The following is a 13779-nucleotide window of genomic DNA, read 5'->3' as shown; positions in this document are numbered from 1 at the left end:
ACCTTATTGCCTCAGTTGTAAAAATGAAGCCATGAGATTAGTGAAAGGGGGAAAGAATTCTTACTAATTCAAAACTAGCAGAAATTTGGGCCCACTTAACAACTGGCAGTTTGGTTCCAACAAGAAAGAGAAGGAGAGACACACTGTAAAACAAACAATAAATCAATTAAACCTGACATTGTACCAACAAACAAAAAGAAACATAATTCAATTCAATAAATACTGACAATAGTGTTTAGCAGAAGAGGAAACATCCTATATTAGGAAATATATCTATTTATATCTTATATATAAATATGTATTCATATATTTATATTATATATATAAGTATAAATAAAATATACATATACATATTTTAAATAAATGTTTAGAACTTTCCAGTGAATGGAGAATATTTGTAAAGGAGAAACGCAGTTACAGAAAGTTTGTGTTTAATCTCCTGATGGCCTTTATAGTCTATCTAGAAAAATAAAATCCCAAGTTAATGTGATAAGATCTGGAATTGTACATTCCTAGAGGGAATAGAGGGGACGTTTTTTAAGTGGAACCGTTTTGAGTTTTTCACAAGAAAGATATGAAAGGCTGAGGTTACATCAATTGAGTCAGAAATTGGACACCATTGCTTTTAAAATTTGAGCTAGTGTTTAATGAAGTATTCAATTAAATTATGCTGATCAGCACATATATATTCCATGCACACGGATTTGGAATATGTAGTCTTTTGTTCCTACTTCCCACTCCCTGGTACTATCCAAAAAGTGATGGATGAAATATAATTATGTAAAGTAATGATGATTATTTATCACTCTTATTATCCTTAGTGGCAATGAAATAATTAGCAACTATAATCCCAAAATCTTACCCAAGTTTATTTTATAAATTTGATATACTTATCTTTTCCATAAGCTCTTGAGGTACTTATCATCTTATGACAGGAAATGTTTATTACAGATATATTAGGTGCATAACACTAAAAAAGTTATTTTACATTCTCCATTGTGAAACAAATTTAGAAACTTATAAAGATTGTATAATATCTCAGAAAATACTGACATTAAAAATGTAATCTCCTTTGAGTTTTCCAATTAGCTTACCTTTTCAGGTTCTTATTATTGATCTATTTGAGATTTTTAAAGTATTTTCATTTAAAATATTATTGTAATCAGACTGCTGAGTGCAATTTATCACTGTACTTTACATGTACTCTGTCAAGTTTACTTCATTACTTGAATTTTTCAGCACGCCTTTATGTAATGCATTTACCAAAGATTTTCTGTTTTACCACTATGGAATGTGCCCTGTGTTGGATGCTGGGAGGAATAATTCAACAGGGAATGGAAGAAAACATAGCTGGATACACAGAATGTATATAAGGCCAAGTGCTGATGTTCTCAAGTGTTGAGAAGTGGAAGCTTTATACTATCGTGTAAGATAACATTGGTACATTTAATAAATAATGTAATTAGAAATTTGAACTGGGGTAAAATTTTAAACTTTGGCTATGGGGAGTACTAATGGTACCATTTGCAACAATAGTAAAGTTGAGAAAAGAACTGTTTTAGGTAAATCTGCTAAGGTGAACTTTTTTTTACTTTGTGCAAATCTCTCTTAATGTACACATTCCTCATGTTATAATAAAATTAATTGATTACAGATCTGCCTCCACACCTAGTCTATGGAATTTTAAATTCCATGCAATGACTCGCTCATTTTCGTACTCTCTAGAATACATTTTGGTACTTGGCATTCATTAGGTACTCAGCAAATGTTTGTCACATGCAGGAACAAAAATTTAGTATGAAAAGAGAAGTGGGGAGTGGAAAACTAGATTTCAGAGTCATTTTTACACAAACAGGAAATAGTGCCTACTGTAAGTCTAGCCACTGTCTGGCACACAGAAGTTCATTTATATATCTTGAGGAATGAATGCACATACGAATGGACAAATGAAAGAATGAACAAGACATTCAGTTCACTGAAGAAATAAATATGTTAAGGACAGAAAATGAACAAATTCTGAACTTAGGAAAGTAAAAAGCTAAAGGAAGAAAAGCAGTCAATGATAGGGTTGGAAAGGAATAGTTAAAAGACAAAACAAGGAAATAAAGTGTCACAAACAAGAATGTGTTCTAGTTTTGTTTCCAAGTCTTTTATATTATTTCATTTTAATTCTGACAATAGTTCTGAGAGATTGAAAGATAAGGTATTATTATGCTTGTTTTTTCAGTAGATAAAGAAATTGAGCCTCAGAAAGTTTAAGTGACTTGGAGGAGAGCATTTTAAACAGAATTCTTAACATTATCAATTATAAAATGTAGAAAATATAATAAGGACTGAAAAAATGTCACTGCATTTGACATGCAGTTCATTGAAGTCTGTGCAAAGTGAGGTTGAAAAGGAGAAAAGTAGAGGGGTGGAAAGAGAAGTAAACATTTTAAGAGATGAATGCATTAAAACAGATATCACATATGTGATAATCACTAGGTACCACGCAGAAATGACATCACATAGTGCTAGGATGGGGCAGAATTTATGGTTGAAGACAGTTAACATGAATATCTTTTCTTCTTACCCAAATGGACAGCTTGCTTCCAATAAAATGCTTTTCATTGTATTTTACATATATGCGTGCACATGACAGTTTTCTGACTTTGAAACTTTAAGATTTTAAATTTATTGAGTAAGACCTTCTTGATCAAATTCTAACAAATACTGCTTCTGTGACTCCTTTCTTTAATGTTTTCCATCCAAAAGAACAGTATCGAAAACATTTGGATGGGAGTCCAGGAATGAATGCTATCTCACACTGCAGCTCTGCCAGCTCCCCTCTCACTTGGAGAATAACGTCTTATTAACGTAAACATGGAAGGCTCCTGGTAAAGTTAGTAATTCTACTTAAGGATAATTTCTACAGGCAGTTTATAATTTCAAATCAGAAGTGGAAAAAAAAAATAGCGAAGAAACATTTTTTTCCTTGACTTCTCTAAATGTGTAAGGGGTGGCATATGTGAAGTACTAGAAGAAATATACACAGTAAATTCTGTAATACAATGCATAAATTGTGAAATGACCTAGTCAAACTTGAATAGATGAAATTTTCTCCTTCATATTTTATATGCTAACTTAAATCTTTTATTCTTCATACATGCATACACAAATACACATGCCCGCGCACACACATACAAGCACAAGCTTATAAAATTGTATCTGAGATTGCAAAAGCTGTTTTCTGAGTCAAATCTGTTTAGGTTTGTTTAGGAAAAGATAATTTTTATTAATATTAGGATTGCCAATTATGGAACATAAGTTTAAATAGTTAAGCTAACCTTTTTGGATAGGCAAATAATCAACAGAATTGCTAGTTAAACATGATTCAACATTTACTCAACTTTTGGTGATGTACATAGTATTTAATAGAAGAATGGGATTTTTAAGATAATATAAGCACTTTACATATTGTTCTTTTTTCCTTCCTGAATTCAGTTAAATAAATAAACCATACTCTGTGTCTACATACCACATAAATGTCTACATAAAAAGTGACAAATTTAGGCCATCATCCAGCTATTTGAAAACATTTATCTTGATGACATTAAACATCTGGATGTTTCCAAATACCAAGATGTCTGATGTCCTGCAGATAAAATATCTGATGACTAGTTGAATCCTTTACTTATCTGTGGCATAAAAATATACATTTTCATGTATATATCTCTTCCAACTTCAGAGAAAAAAATGTAATTTTAGCATGGATATAGTAGGAAGTCATAGACAGGAATCATCAAGTTTAGAGAGATTTTTGGTATGGTTGTTCTCAATGAATCTCTGACCTAGAAAAACATATTTTATTTTCCCTTCACAGAACGACAGAGTTAACTGTCATTTCAATAATATGAATTAAAAGGTAAAAGGATTTGTAAAATGAAGGTACCTAGATACATAAGCTTTCATCTATAATGACCTACAAAAACACTGTATGTGGGAAAAGTATAATATAAAGTAGTCTAACTTGACTGAATCATTATTCAATTGAAATGTTATATAAAACATTTCTTTCTCGCATTATCTTTTTAAAAAACATTTTGTTTTTTCTTAGCATGTTCACTCATGCCATCCAGGTGAAAACGACAGACATTCAAACTTTCTAATTTGATAATTCTGACGTCTGAAGTGATGATCTGGCACAAGGATGGTAATAAACACAAATTCTATTTTTGGCCATTCATTAGATTTTAATTTGTCTGAATCATTGAAGACTGGCTGTTCCAACTACTCTGCCTCATTTTCTTACTCTAGTCTAATTGAAGAAAAAGCAATTCTTCTGTAAGAAACAAGGCAAATACTGTTATAGAGTAGAATATGTGTTTTAGTTATAAAAGAAAGATTAATGTTCTTTTCAATTCTTGCCACTTTAAAAATAATTCTGTATAAGCATTAAATACCATTTCTAAGCCTGTTGAATCAAGATTGCTTTTACTTCTTAACTAGAAAGAAAAATAAATGTTAAAGTGAAAAACAATTCCCTGAAAGCTAGAAACTATTATAGCACTAAAATAACAGACAATTGCATCACACATTTCAGCTCCCAGCACTGTACCTTTAGGATCACTCAGAACTGAACCAAAGGCACTGATGACCACATCGGCTTTCAGATGGACCATCTGATCTTCATCTTCGTTCCATTTTCCAGTTTCATCTTGCTCTGTCCGAACAAATTGCATAGCAGCAATTCTCCCACCTTTTACTATAACCTTCCGTGGGGACAGGAATGGCAGAAATTCACACTTTTCTTCCTTAGCAAGTTCCATCTAAAACAAAACAGAACAGAAAAGAAACTTGAAATGTTTCTTATTCCATATAGTATTTGATTTCTAATTGAATTATACATGCTAAACCTTATGACATTAAGTCAATATGCAGCTTTTTCTTTCACCAAATCTGAGTTTCAGTTACCAGTTATTTGCATTTTGTAAATCACTGACTCAGGGAGTCTTGAATTGGAGTAGTAATGTGGACGTTTATAGATCACGGCATCATAAGGTATTTCTCAAGTTTTAAGTACTGCATGCTCTACATTTGGTAGTTTGTGAGGTTTCTGACCATAGTAGCCTATTATTTTTACGTTTTCAATTCAGTAGATAAAGCTCTCTTTTTAAATCATGCTGCATATTAAAATAAATACTTCCGTTTATTACCAGGCTGCATACATCCAAGCTGGAAAAAAGTCAATAAAGTGGGTGAGCCAATCTGTGCAAGTACATGATTAGAATGGTAGGTAGGAGAAAAAGACTAGAGAAACTCTGCAGAACTAAGAAATTTAAAAAAAAAAAAAAATTCTTCCTTTTATAAAACCACAGAAGCAAATACTATAAATGAAAAATTGAAGACAGTGAAACAAGTATGTCCTCCTGATGAATCCCTAGTTCTTCCCCATTTCCAACATAATGCATTCTGCCATAAAATCTGGATACCCCGGTTTCTGTTTGTTTTCATATGCATAATGGAATGTTCATTGAGACAGAATATTAATATTGACTCATTTGCTTATTTTTCCATTAATTGCTTTTGGAGCAATCCAGACCCTTGTCAACGTAATCAGAAGTACTATGTTCAATGTTCTTTTTTTAAAAAATGCAAAAATGTCCTACTGAAGTGTTTTGGGATGTTCAGTCTTATTATTTTCCTTCACTCTGAAAGCCAGGCGGATTCTCAATAGGATCCCTGAGTAATGTTTCCACTGAGGTTGTGTGTATGAGGCTTCAAACGAAGAGTTATCTGGGCTTTGTCAAGATGGAAAAACTGAGACATAAAGTAATTAACTCAATGCTGTAATCAGGCCATGGGCCCATTTTTCAACAACCTGTCCAGAACTAGTGCCATGAATCATTATCACCTGGAAGGTTCCTTAAACCAGATTGCACAGGCCCGTTTTCAGAGTTTCTAATGAGGTTTAGGTGAGGCCTGAGGATCTGCATGTCTAACAAATTCTTCAGGTGATGCTATGCTTCTAGGGCACAGAAGATACTTTGTTAACCACTGTCTTTATTAGATTATAGCTGACTGGCTCAGAACTTGGTCTCTATGACGCATTTTCAAAGACAGTAATATTGCCCCTAGGGAGCAAAAATTATTCTTAGGGAAAAGAAAAAAAATCCTTAGATATCATAATGGTCTGGTCCCTTCAAAGAGCTGAAGTATATAAACAGTTATACAGTATATCTATGGTACTAAAATTATAGCAGGGAGGATTAAGAAAAATCTAAAGATACTCCCAAAAGGGGTAAGAATAAAATGGTTGGGAAACACTGATCTATACTATACATTATTATGAAGCTATTCAATCTATGTCTTATTTAGGATTTTGAAAAATATTGTCATTAAAGGCTTAAAAATTGGACCCACATACAAATTATTACACAGTCTTTCCCTTGTTATTATGAAAATCAAGAAATTAGCAATATAAAAAAATAACATGTGGGATGTTATGGTGGTGAATACACAAAACAGTTGATATAAAACTGCTCACTCCTCAGAAAGGAAGATTACAGGTAAGTGGAATCAAAAAAAATTTGAAATCTGCTCTGCTGTTTATTTGGGATAGTTTCCTTATATATAAAATGGGCAGAACATCATCGCATTAATTGGTATGTGCGGTGTTACTGAAAACAACTCCAAAATGTAAAATGCCTAAAGCAGAACTTAGTATCTAGAAGGCTATGTATTCATAGTTACTATTTTCTGAATTCACTTTTTTTTTCCTCTGAATCATTCTTCAGCTATTCAATATCACTTAGAAATGAGATTGTGATTTCAAGAGAGAGGTGGCCCAATAACAAAGGTTAGTACCTTAGACTCCTCTTTCATTTTCTACAAAATAAAAATGTGTGATTTCTGGAAGGCAAACTATTCCTTGAATAATTCAAATTACAAAATAAAGATGATTCCAATATGTAAAATATGTTTTCTGTATCACTTTTGTCACATTTATGCCACATATCACCTTGTAACTCATCAATATAAACCAGTTTATTGTGTTTCAAAATGGCAAGTGGTGCTACGTGTTAATGATAATGCCACACTTGATTGAATAACAACTCCAAATGTTTAGGGTTTGAATAAATCAATATACAATGTGTATCTCTAACAGGACTGTTTTCTGTGGAGGGCAGAAAGGAAACACTGCGCTACGCCGTACCCATTGGGAATATGTCTCACTGATTGACTTAGGATCTGTTTGGCCCCACTCTATCTTTGCTATCTATTAATACTTCTATAGTATCTACTATGACATAGAGATAATCTCTTATACATTTTGGCAAATTTGGCATTAAATTTGGAAACAAAAATTGGACATGACTTACAAATCAAAAACTTCTATGAATTTAAAATAAATATTATCCATCACTGAATGCCTCAGCATGTTTTAGTGATGTTCGCACCATGGTTTTGATTTTTGAGGACTTTGTATAACCATACATAGATATAAACATTAAAAAATGGCTTTAGTATATGCTCATCTCACATCGTAATTTTCTACGTGTACCAGGTTTCATTATATGTATTCAAACATCTAGCATTCTTACCAATTATCCGACAGTGCGCTGGGGATGGCGTGAACACTGGACCCCACAGAGATTCATCTGCATTTTTTTGCTTTTCAATCTTTAGAGATTTTCTTCACTCACTAATACATGTAGAATTAGACTATTAAGCAGCAGACGTAAATCACACCACTTTCTGCTATTTTGCTACTTGATAGCTAGATTTCCCATTTTACATAAGAAAGGGAAAACCGTTTAAAGAAAAAATAGTTATATCATTTGCATATATATATATATTTGTTTGGAAAGTATTAATATTGGGAGAGTGAGATAATGTTAAGATTTATCTTGGGAAATAGTGAAATATTAGGACAATGAAAATACAGGGTAAACTTGTATAGTGAATGCTTAGAATTTTATGCTGCCTTGACATCTATTTTAAATATAAGTTGGACTTCGTTATACCAGAAGAAAGATTCAGTTACCCTTGACACACACAGTTTCCGATTCTATACTCTACCTCCCTGCAGCAACCCCGTTTCTCAGTGTAGTGCATCAAGATATTGGCCTTATACACCTGCTCCCTGATCACCACTTCCCTATGAAATGAGTAGATGCAGCCTGCTGGACTGGTCCTGCTGACCCTCCACCCTGCATGGACTGTGCAGACACACCACAATGACTGCCTCTCAGTCACTGCTTGATGTCCTGGAACTTGTGCTTTGAACCAATCAGTTAAAATTTCCCACGAGAAACCCGTTTGTATAACGCCCTGGATCCACAAATAAAGGCACTGGCCCGCAAGTCCCATTTTCTCTCTTTCTTTCTCTGTCTCTCTCTCCATGCACCCCTGACCTCCGTATGTGTGACCTCTGTGCATAATGTGTTCCCCTTCAGGAACTGTAAGTAATAAAATCTTTATTTCTATTTTGAACCTATCCCAATCACTGAAGGAGTGCTCTCATCTTAAAGAATCCTAAATTAAAATTGTGACGTTATATGTGAAGTGAAATATACTTTGAAATATTATTGGACATCATAAAGATTTACTTTCACTATTTAACAAATCTATGATTTGTCTTGTTATAAATCTTGTTTTATTATTTTTATTTTATTTTATTTTATTTATTTGAGATGGAGTTTCGTTCTGTTGCCAGTTGCCCAGGCTGGAGTGCAGTGACACGATTTATTTATTTATTTGAGATGGAGTTTCGCTCTGTTGCCAGTTGCACAGGCTGGAGGGTAGTGGCAAGATCTCAGCTCACTGCAGCCTCCGCCTCCCTGGTTCAAGTGATTCTCCTGCCTCAGCCTTCGAAGTAGCTGAGATTACAGGCACCCACCACCATGCCTGGCTAATTTTTGTATTTTTAGCAGAGACGGGGTTTCATCCTGCTGGCCAGGTTGGTCTCAATCTCCTGATCTCAAGTGATCCACCCACCTCAGCCTCCCAAAGTGCTGGGAATACAGGCGTAAGATACCACGCCCAGCCACAAATCTTGTTTTATAACAAGATAAATAATAATAATAATAGGTATTTATAACACTTAAAAGTATTCTTTTCAGTGCTTTACATGTAATTCACTTAATCTTCATACAGAAAATACATATAATGGTTTACATGTAACTCAATCTTCAAACAGAAAAATGTTATGACACCCGTATATTTGTTACAATAAAAGTACTTAGTTTCAAACCGACTTTGTCTCCCTGCTGTGGTGCAAAAAGCCAAAAACCACACTGGGCATCAGCATGATTTTACACACTTAGCATACAGCCTTAGGCACACTGCTGCTTGCTGGCCTCACAAAGAAAAAATAAAATAAAATCTGTGGACAAGCATTATTTTCTTTCTACAGAGGAGAAACTGAGGCTCATAGAAGCCAAAAATACACTAAGGGATTAAAAAACTTATCTGAAATTAGGATCCAGCTGAAACTACATCCTACTTAGTCTTCATTATGTCCAAGAATAGCAACTGTAGTATATTTGAAATAATGAGACTGTATGATTCTAGTTGCTGAAACTCAAACAAAGCAAAATGGAAAAGGAAAAGCTAAAGTCAAAGATGAAGGGCTAGGCTAAATAAAGGTCCCTTTGTGGGAAAAGGAGACTCAAGCTTCCCAGTCTAAGCACATTTACAAGTACTGTAAAATCATGAAATACAGGAACCACGTGATGGACTTACGAACCGAATATTGTAAACGAGTTAATAGAGACACCTTGAATCCAGATAAAGAGTAAATTTAGAACAAAAAAAAGTACTACTTCACAAAGTGGATATTAGATACACAAAACAGACTATCTTAAAATACAAAATTGAAAAACTAACTTAGAATTTAAATAAGTTTGTTCAATAGTAAACTCGTTCTCAACACTCTTTAAGTAGAGGAAGAATATCTTATTGAACATTCTATCATTTATGTCCAAGAATGATATTAAAAAAGTCAACAATTGATAAGTATAAGCCCATGAACATTAAGATAAGACACCCAGAAAATCAGAATGCATGCCAGTCAATAAGTCAATGAAGGGGTATCAAGTGAATGTCACATGGAAGGACAGGGCATCAAGACTGGTCACAGCCCGATCTGTGTCTATCAAAATGATTGGCACACAATGGTCTCTGAATAAAGTTTTGTTTACTAGAATGAATGACGAATTATTATGAAAATCTGAAGGACATTCAAATTAAGGAAGGTATAACCAACTAGTAGTATACTGAGTGAATGGCTATTAAACACCCATCTCAATGTAAGTAACAGGACACAGCAGAAGACATGCTACTTGACCGGATCATCCTATGTTGCAAGGTTGAAATAAAAAAGCAAATGGTGTTCCTCCTCAGTTGTCATTTATGCTGCTATCAGAAAACATGGGCCAAACTGACTGGTGGTGTAACCATATGCAGCGTTACTGTTCAAAGTAACCAGCCTTCTGTGACAAGTAATTCACACATCTGAGTGTTAGTGCCTTTTAACACCTAATGTTTGTCAATAATCATTAATAATCAGTAACTCTGAATCTGGATATGAATGCTTCTCCTCATGGCACCCATATATCTTTATTTGATGGAGCATGTCCTTATGAGGGACAATTGGTATATCAAGCAAACATGCCGACCTCTCTTTTCCTAGTCTCCACCAATAAAGTAGTAAGCAGCTATAAGAGTCCATTTCTTACATTTGACAAATCAGGTTGTCACTTTCTTTTTACACAGTAGAGGGAAAGTTAAAAAAAATTCTCAACTTTGATTTTCACCTCCATATTCAGGAAAGATATGTGGCTCATGCTGAGTGAAATAAAAATAGCATGCTATACGCATGCAATAATGATCATCATTTTAATGATTAACTTTATGTAATGTGATGATTTGGTCTGATTAATATTACAGGCATCATACTCTAGAAATTACAAAACAACTTAATTTTCTATAATTAAAAGCATGATGTCAACTCACTTTTAGATTGCACATAGGCAAAGCAAGAATAGGTTATAAACTATAATGAGTGGAGCTCAAAACCAGCATACATTAAATTCTGGAATAACTTCTAATAAACTGACGTTTGAGAAGCAATACGAAGAAACAACATTCTTTGTAAAGATTACCCTCTAATACTAATTGATGATTTATCCATTCTACATGAACACAAAAACCTAAAAATATTATTTAGAAGCAAAATTATTTAGTAGTCTACTTTGGTCAGTGATAAACCTAGAAAATATCATCTCATTTCATCACTGTTAAATTATTGGATGTACAAGAAACATTCAGAGCCATGTGGTAAGAGCACCAGCCATCTAACCAAACATTTGTTAAATATTATGTACAAAAACAGTGCTGTGATCTACAGGTAAAATAAACTCTGCCTTAAAAATCTCATAGAAGCAGAAAACCAGCATCTATAGGTAATAATGTACAACAAACATAATTTGCTTGACCCAAATTTAGTCAGGTTCTGAACCTTTTCCTAGGACCACTTCTGTGCTTTTTTGTAAAATCCAGATTTAGCAAGAACCCTGCTAAGTCAGTTTAGCAAAATCCCTCACTCTTGATATTTAATCATCTTCAATATCTCATCATGTACCTCATCCTCCACTATGACCCAGGTGATGTCTGACCCTGGCCTGTCTTCTGCAAGAATCCTGTTAGATTGATTTAGCCAACAGGATAAAGCCTTACCTTGATGTTTCCTTTCAGTAATATTTTATCTACTAACTCACAACCTACTCCTTGGTTATTAATTTCTACCCTTCCATTCTGTTTTTGGAGTTTAACTCTCATTTGGGGGATAAAAAGTGTCATCAGATATTGAGAATGGAGGGTTCCTGCTAAAACCGGACTTTACAGGGAAGTACACAGGTGGGCCTTGGAGAAGGTTCAGAAGCCTGATTAAAGTTTGGCCTTTGGGAGGCCAAAGAGGGTGGATCACGAGGTCTGGAGATCAAGACCGTGCTGGCTAACAGGGTGAAACCCCGTCTATACTAAAAATACAAACAAACAAACAAAAAAAAATTAGCTGGGTATGGTGGCAGGCACCTGTAGTAACAGCTACTCAGGAGGCTGAGGCAGGAGAATGGCATGAACCCAGGATGCAGAGCTTGCAGCGAGCCGAGAGCACCACTGCAATCCAGCCTGGGCAACAGAGCGAGACTCGGTCTCAAAACAAAAATTGAAGGAGTTAGGAATCTTCGTCATGTGTAAAGGCAGTATACTCGAATGGCACATAAATGGGCATTTTGCCTAGCAGTAGTGCAGATCAAGGAAGGGCACCATTGCTGGGCACGGTAGCTCAGGCCTATAATCTCAGTGTTTTGAAAGGTCAAGGTGGGAGAACTGTTTAAGGCTAGGAGTTCAAGACTAGCCTGGGTAAAATAGAGAAACCTCATCTCTACTAAAACATTTTTTAAAAATTAGCCATGTGTGGTGGCATCTGCCTGTAGTCCCAGCTACTTGGGAGACTGAGGTGGGAGGATCTGTAGAGCCCAGGTGTTAGAGATTACAATGAGCTATGATCACGCCACTGCAATTCAGCCTTGGTGACAGAGCAAGATCCTGTTTCAAAAAAAAAAAAAAAAAAAAAGGGAAAAAAAAGAAAAAAATAATAAAGGGCAGCATGGAAAAGGTGCTGTATAAGCTAATCTTGAAGGAAACGTAAGAATTAATCACTGGAAAGGAATTAGTTACTGGGAAGTTCTTGTATGGAATCCATTCTCTCTCTTTGAAGAAGTGAGTGTGGAAGGGTAAAGGAGTTTATCTCAAGAAGAAAAGAAGGAAAGCAGCTTGGTTAAAGCTCTATGTAATATGTAAGCATCCTACTGGGAAACAAACTACTGTCATTTATAAGCGGAAGAGTCCTTAGCAATGGAATGCTTTTGGCATGGCCTATCTGTTAGTTTAGGATTGCTATAGTAAACAAACCCGGAAAGGTGAATTTAAGGGACATAGATCACTATAAAGAGTAATGCAAGTTACATAACTATCTGAGTATAAATTAGATGTCTCATAAGTGAAACAACTTTCTTTGATCTAAGTGATGGAGCTACTTACATGACCACATATTAATCCGGGTTAGAGCAAATCCTAATGCAGCAAGATAGAACCTCAGGAATTCTGTTGGTGGCAGTCCTGCACTTCTTGTTTACCTGACAGTTTGTTTTTAACTGTATCCTCGAAGTTAATAATCAAGTTTGATACACAGTGTTATTTAATTTATATGAGTTTGATTTCACAATCCAATCTTCTACTTATCTTGGTTATCAAGGACTTGAAGGAGGGTAAAAGAAGAGGCATCAAACTTGGCCCATTCACACTTGATCTCATATTCTTTAATTTACTAAACAGTTTTTAAAATATTTATTAATTTTTGACTTATACATATTTATGATGAGTGGTGAAATGTAGAACAATTTTTATATGTTAATTAATCTCTGGCCTGTACAAGCAAATTCTGCAATTATTCTTTCAATTAGGCAAAAAAAGTTTGCTGAGACCACAAATTGACATTCCTTCTTCTAGTACCTGGTCTTCATTTTAGGCTTCATTCACACATAGAATGTTTTCATTTTAAGTTTTTTAAAGTTGAAGAATCTTGAACATAAAAAAACATTTCTCCAAATGAGAGTTGTACTACACATTGGATAAATATAGTCATCCCTTAACTGAGTCCTTACTAATTTTATTGTGTCACTATTGTGCTGCAAAACCCAGATATGCAATGTAAGGAATAATTTAGAGGCT

General features: G+C 34.4%; 1 protein-coding gene across 6 annotated transcripts in view; it reads right to left on the bottom strand.

Annotated features, from left to right (window-relative positions):
- The window catches only part of LOC105485445 (dihydropyrimidine dehydrogenase), an 875814-nt gene that overhangs the window by 502894 nt on the left and 359141 nt on the right, over nt 1-13779 (bottom strand). For all 6 annotated transcript variants that reach the window (XM_011747801.2, XM_024793997.2, XM_071074657.1 and 3 more), the window contains one exon: nt 4598-4808. In XM_011747801.2, coding sequence (XP_011746103.2) covers nt 4598-4808 — 211 coding nt within the window. The remainder of the gene's footprint in view (nt 1-4597; nt 4809-13779) is intronic.

Source organism: Macaca nemestrina, chromosome 1, assembly GCF_043159975.1.
Source record: "Macaca nemestrina isolate mMacNem1 chromosome 1, mMacNem.hap1, whole genome shotgun sequence".
Classification (NCBI taxonomy): domain Eukaryota; kingdom Metazoa; phylum Chordata; class Mammalia; order Primates; family Cercopithecidae; genus Macaca; species Macaca nemestrina.
Note: the sequence above shows the minus strand (reverse complement) of the source record. Positions and strands in the feature narration are given on the sequence as shown.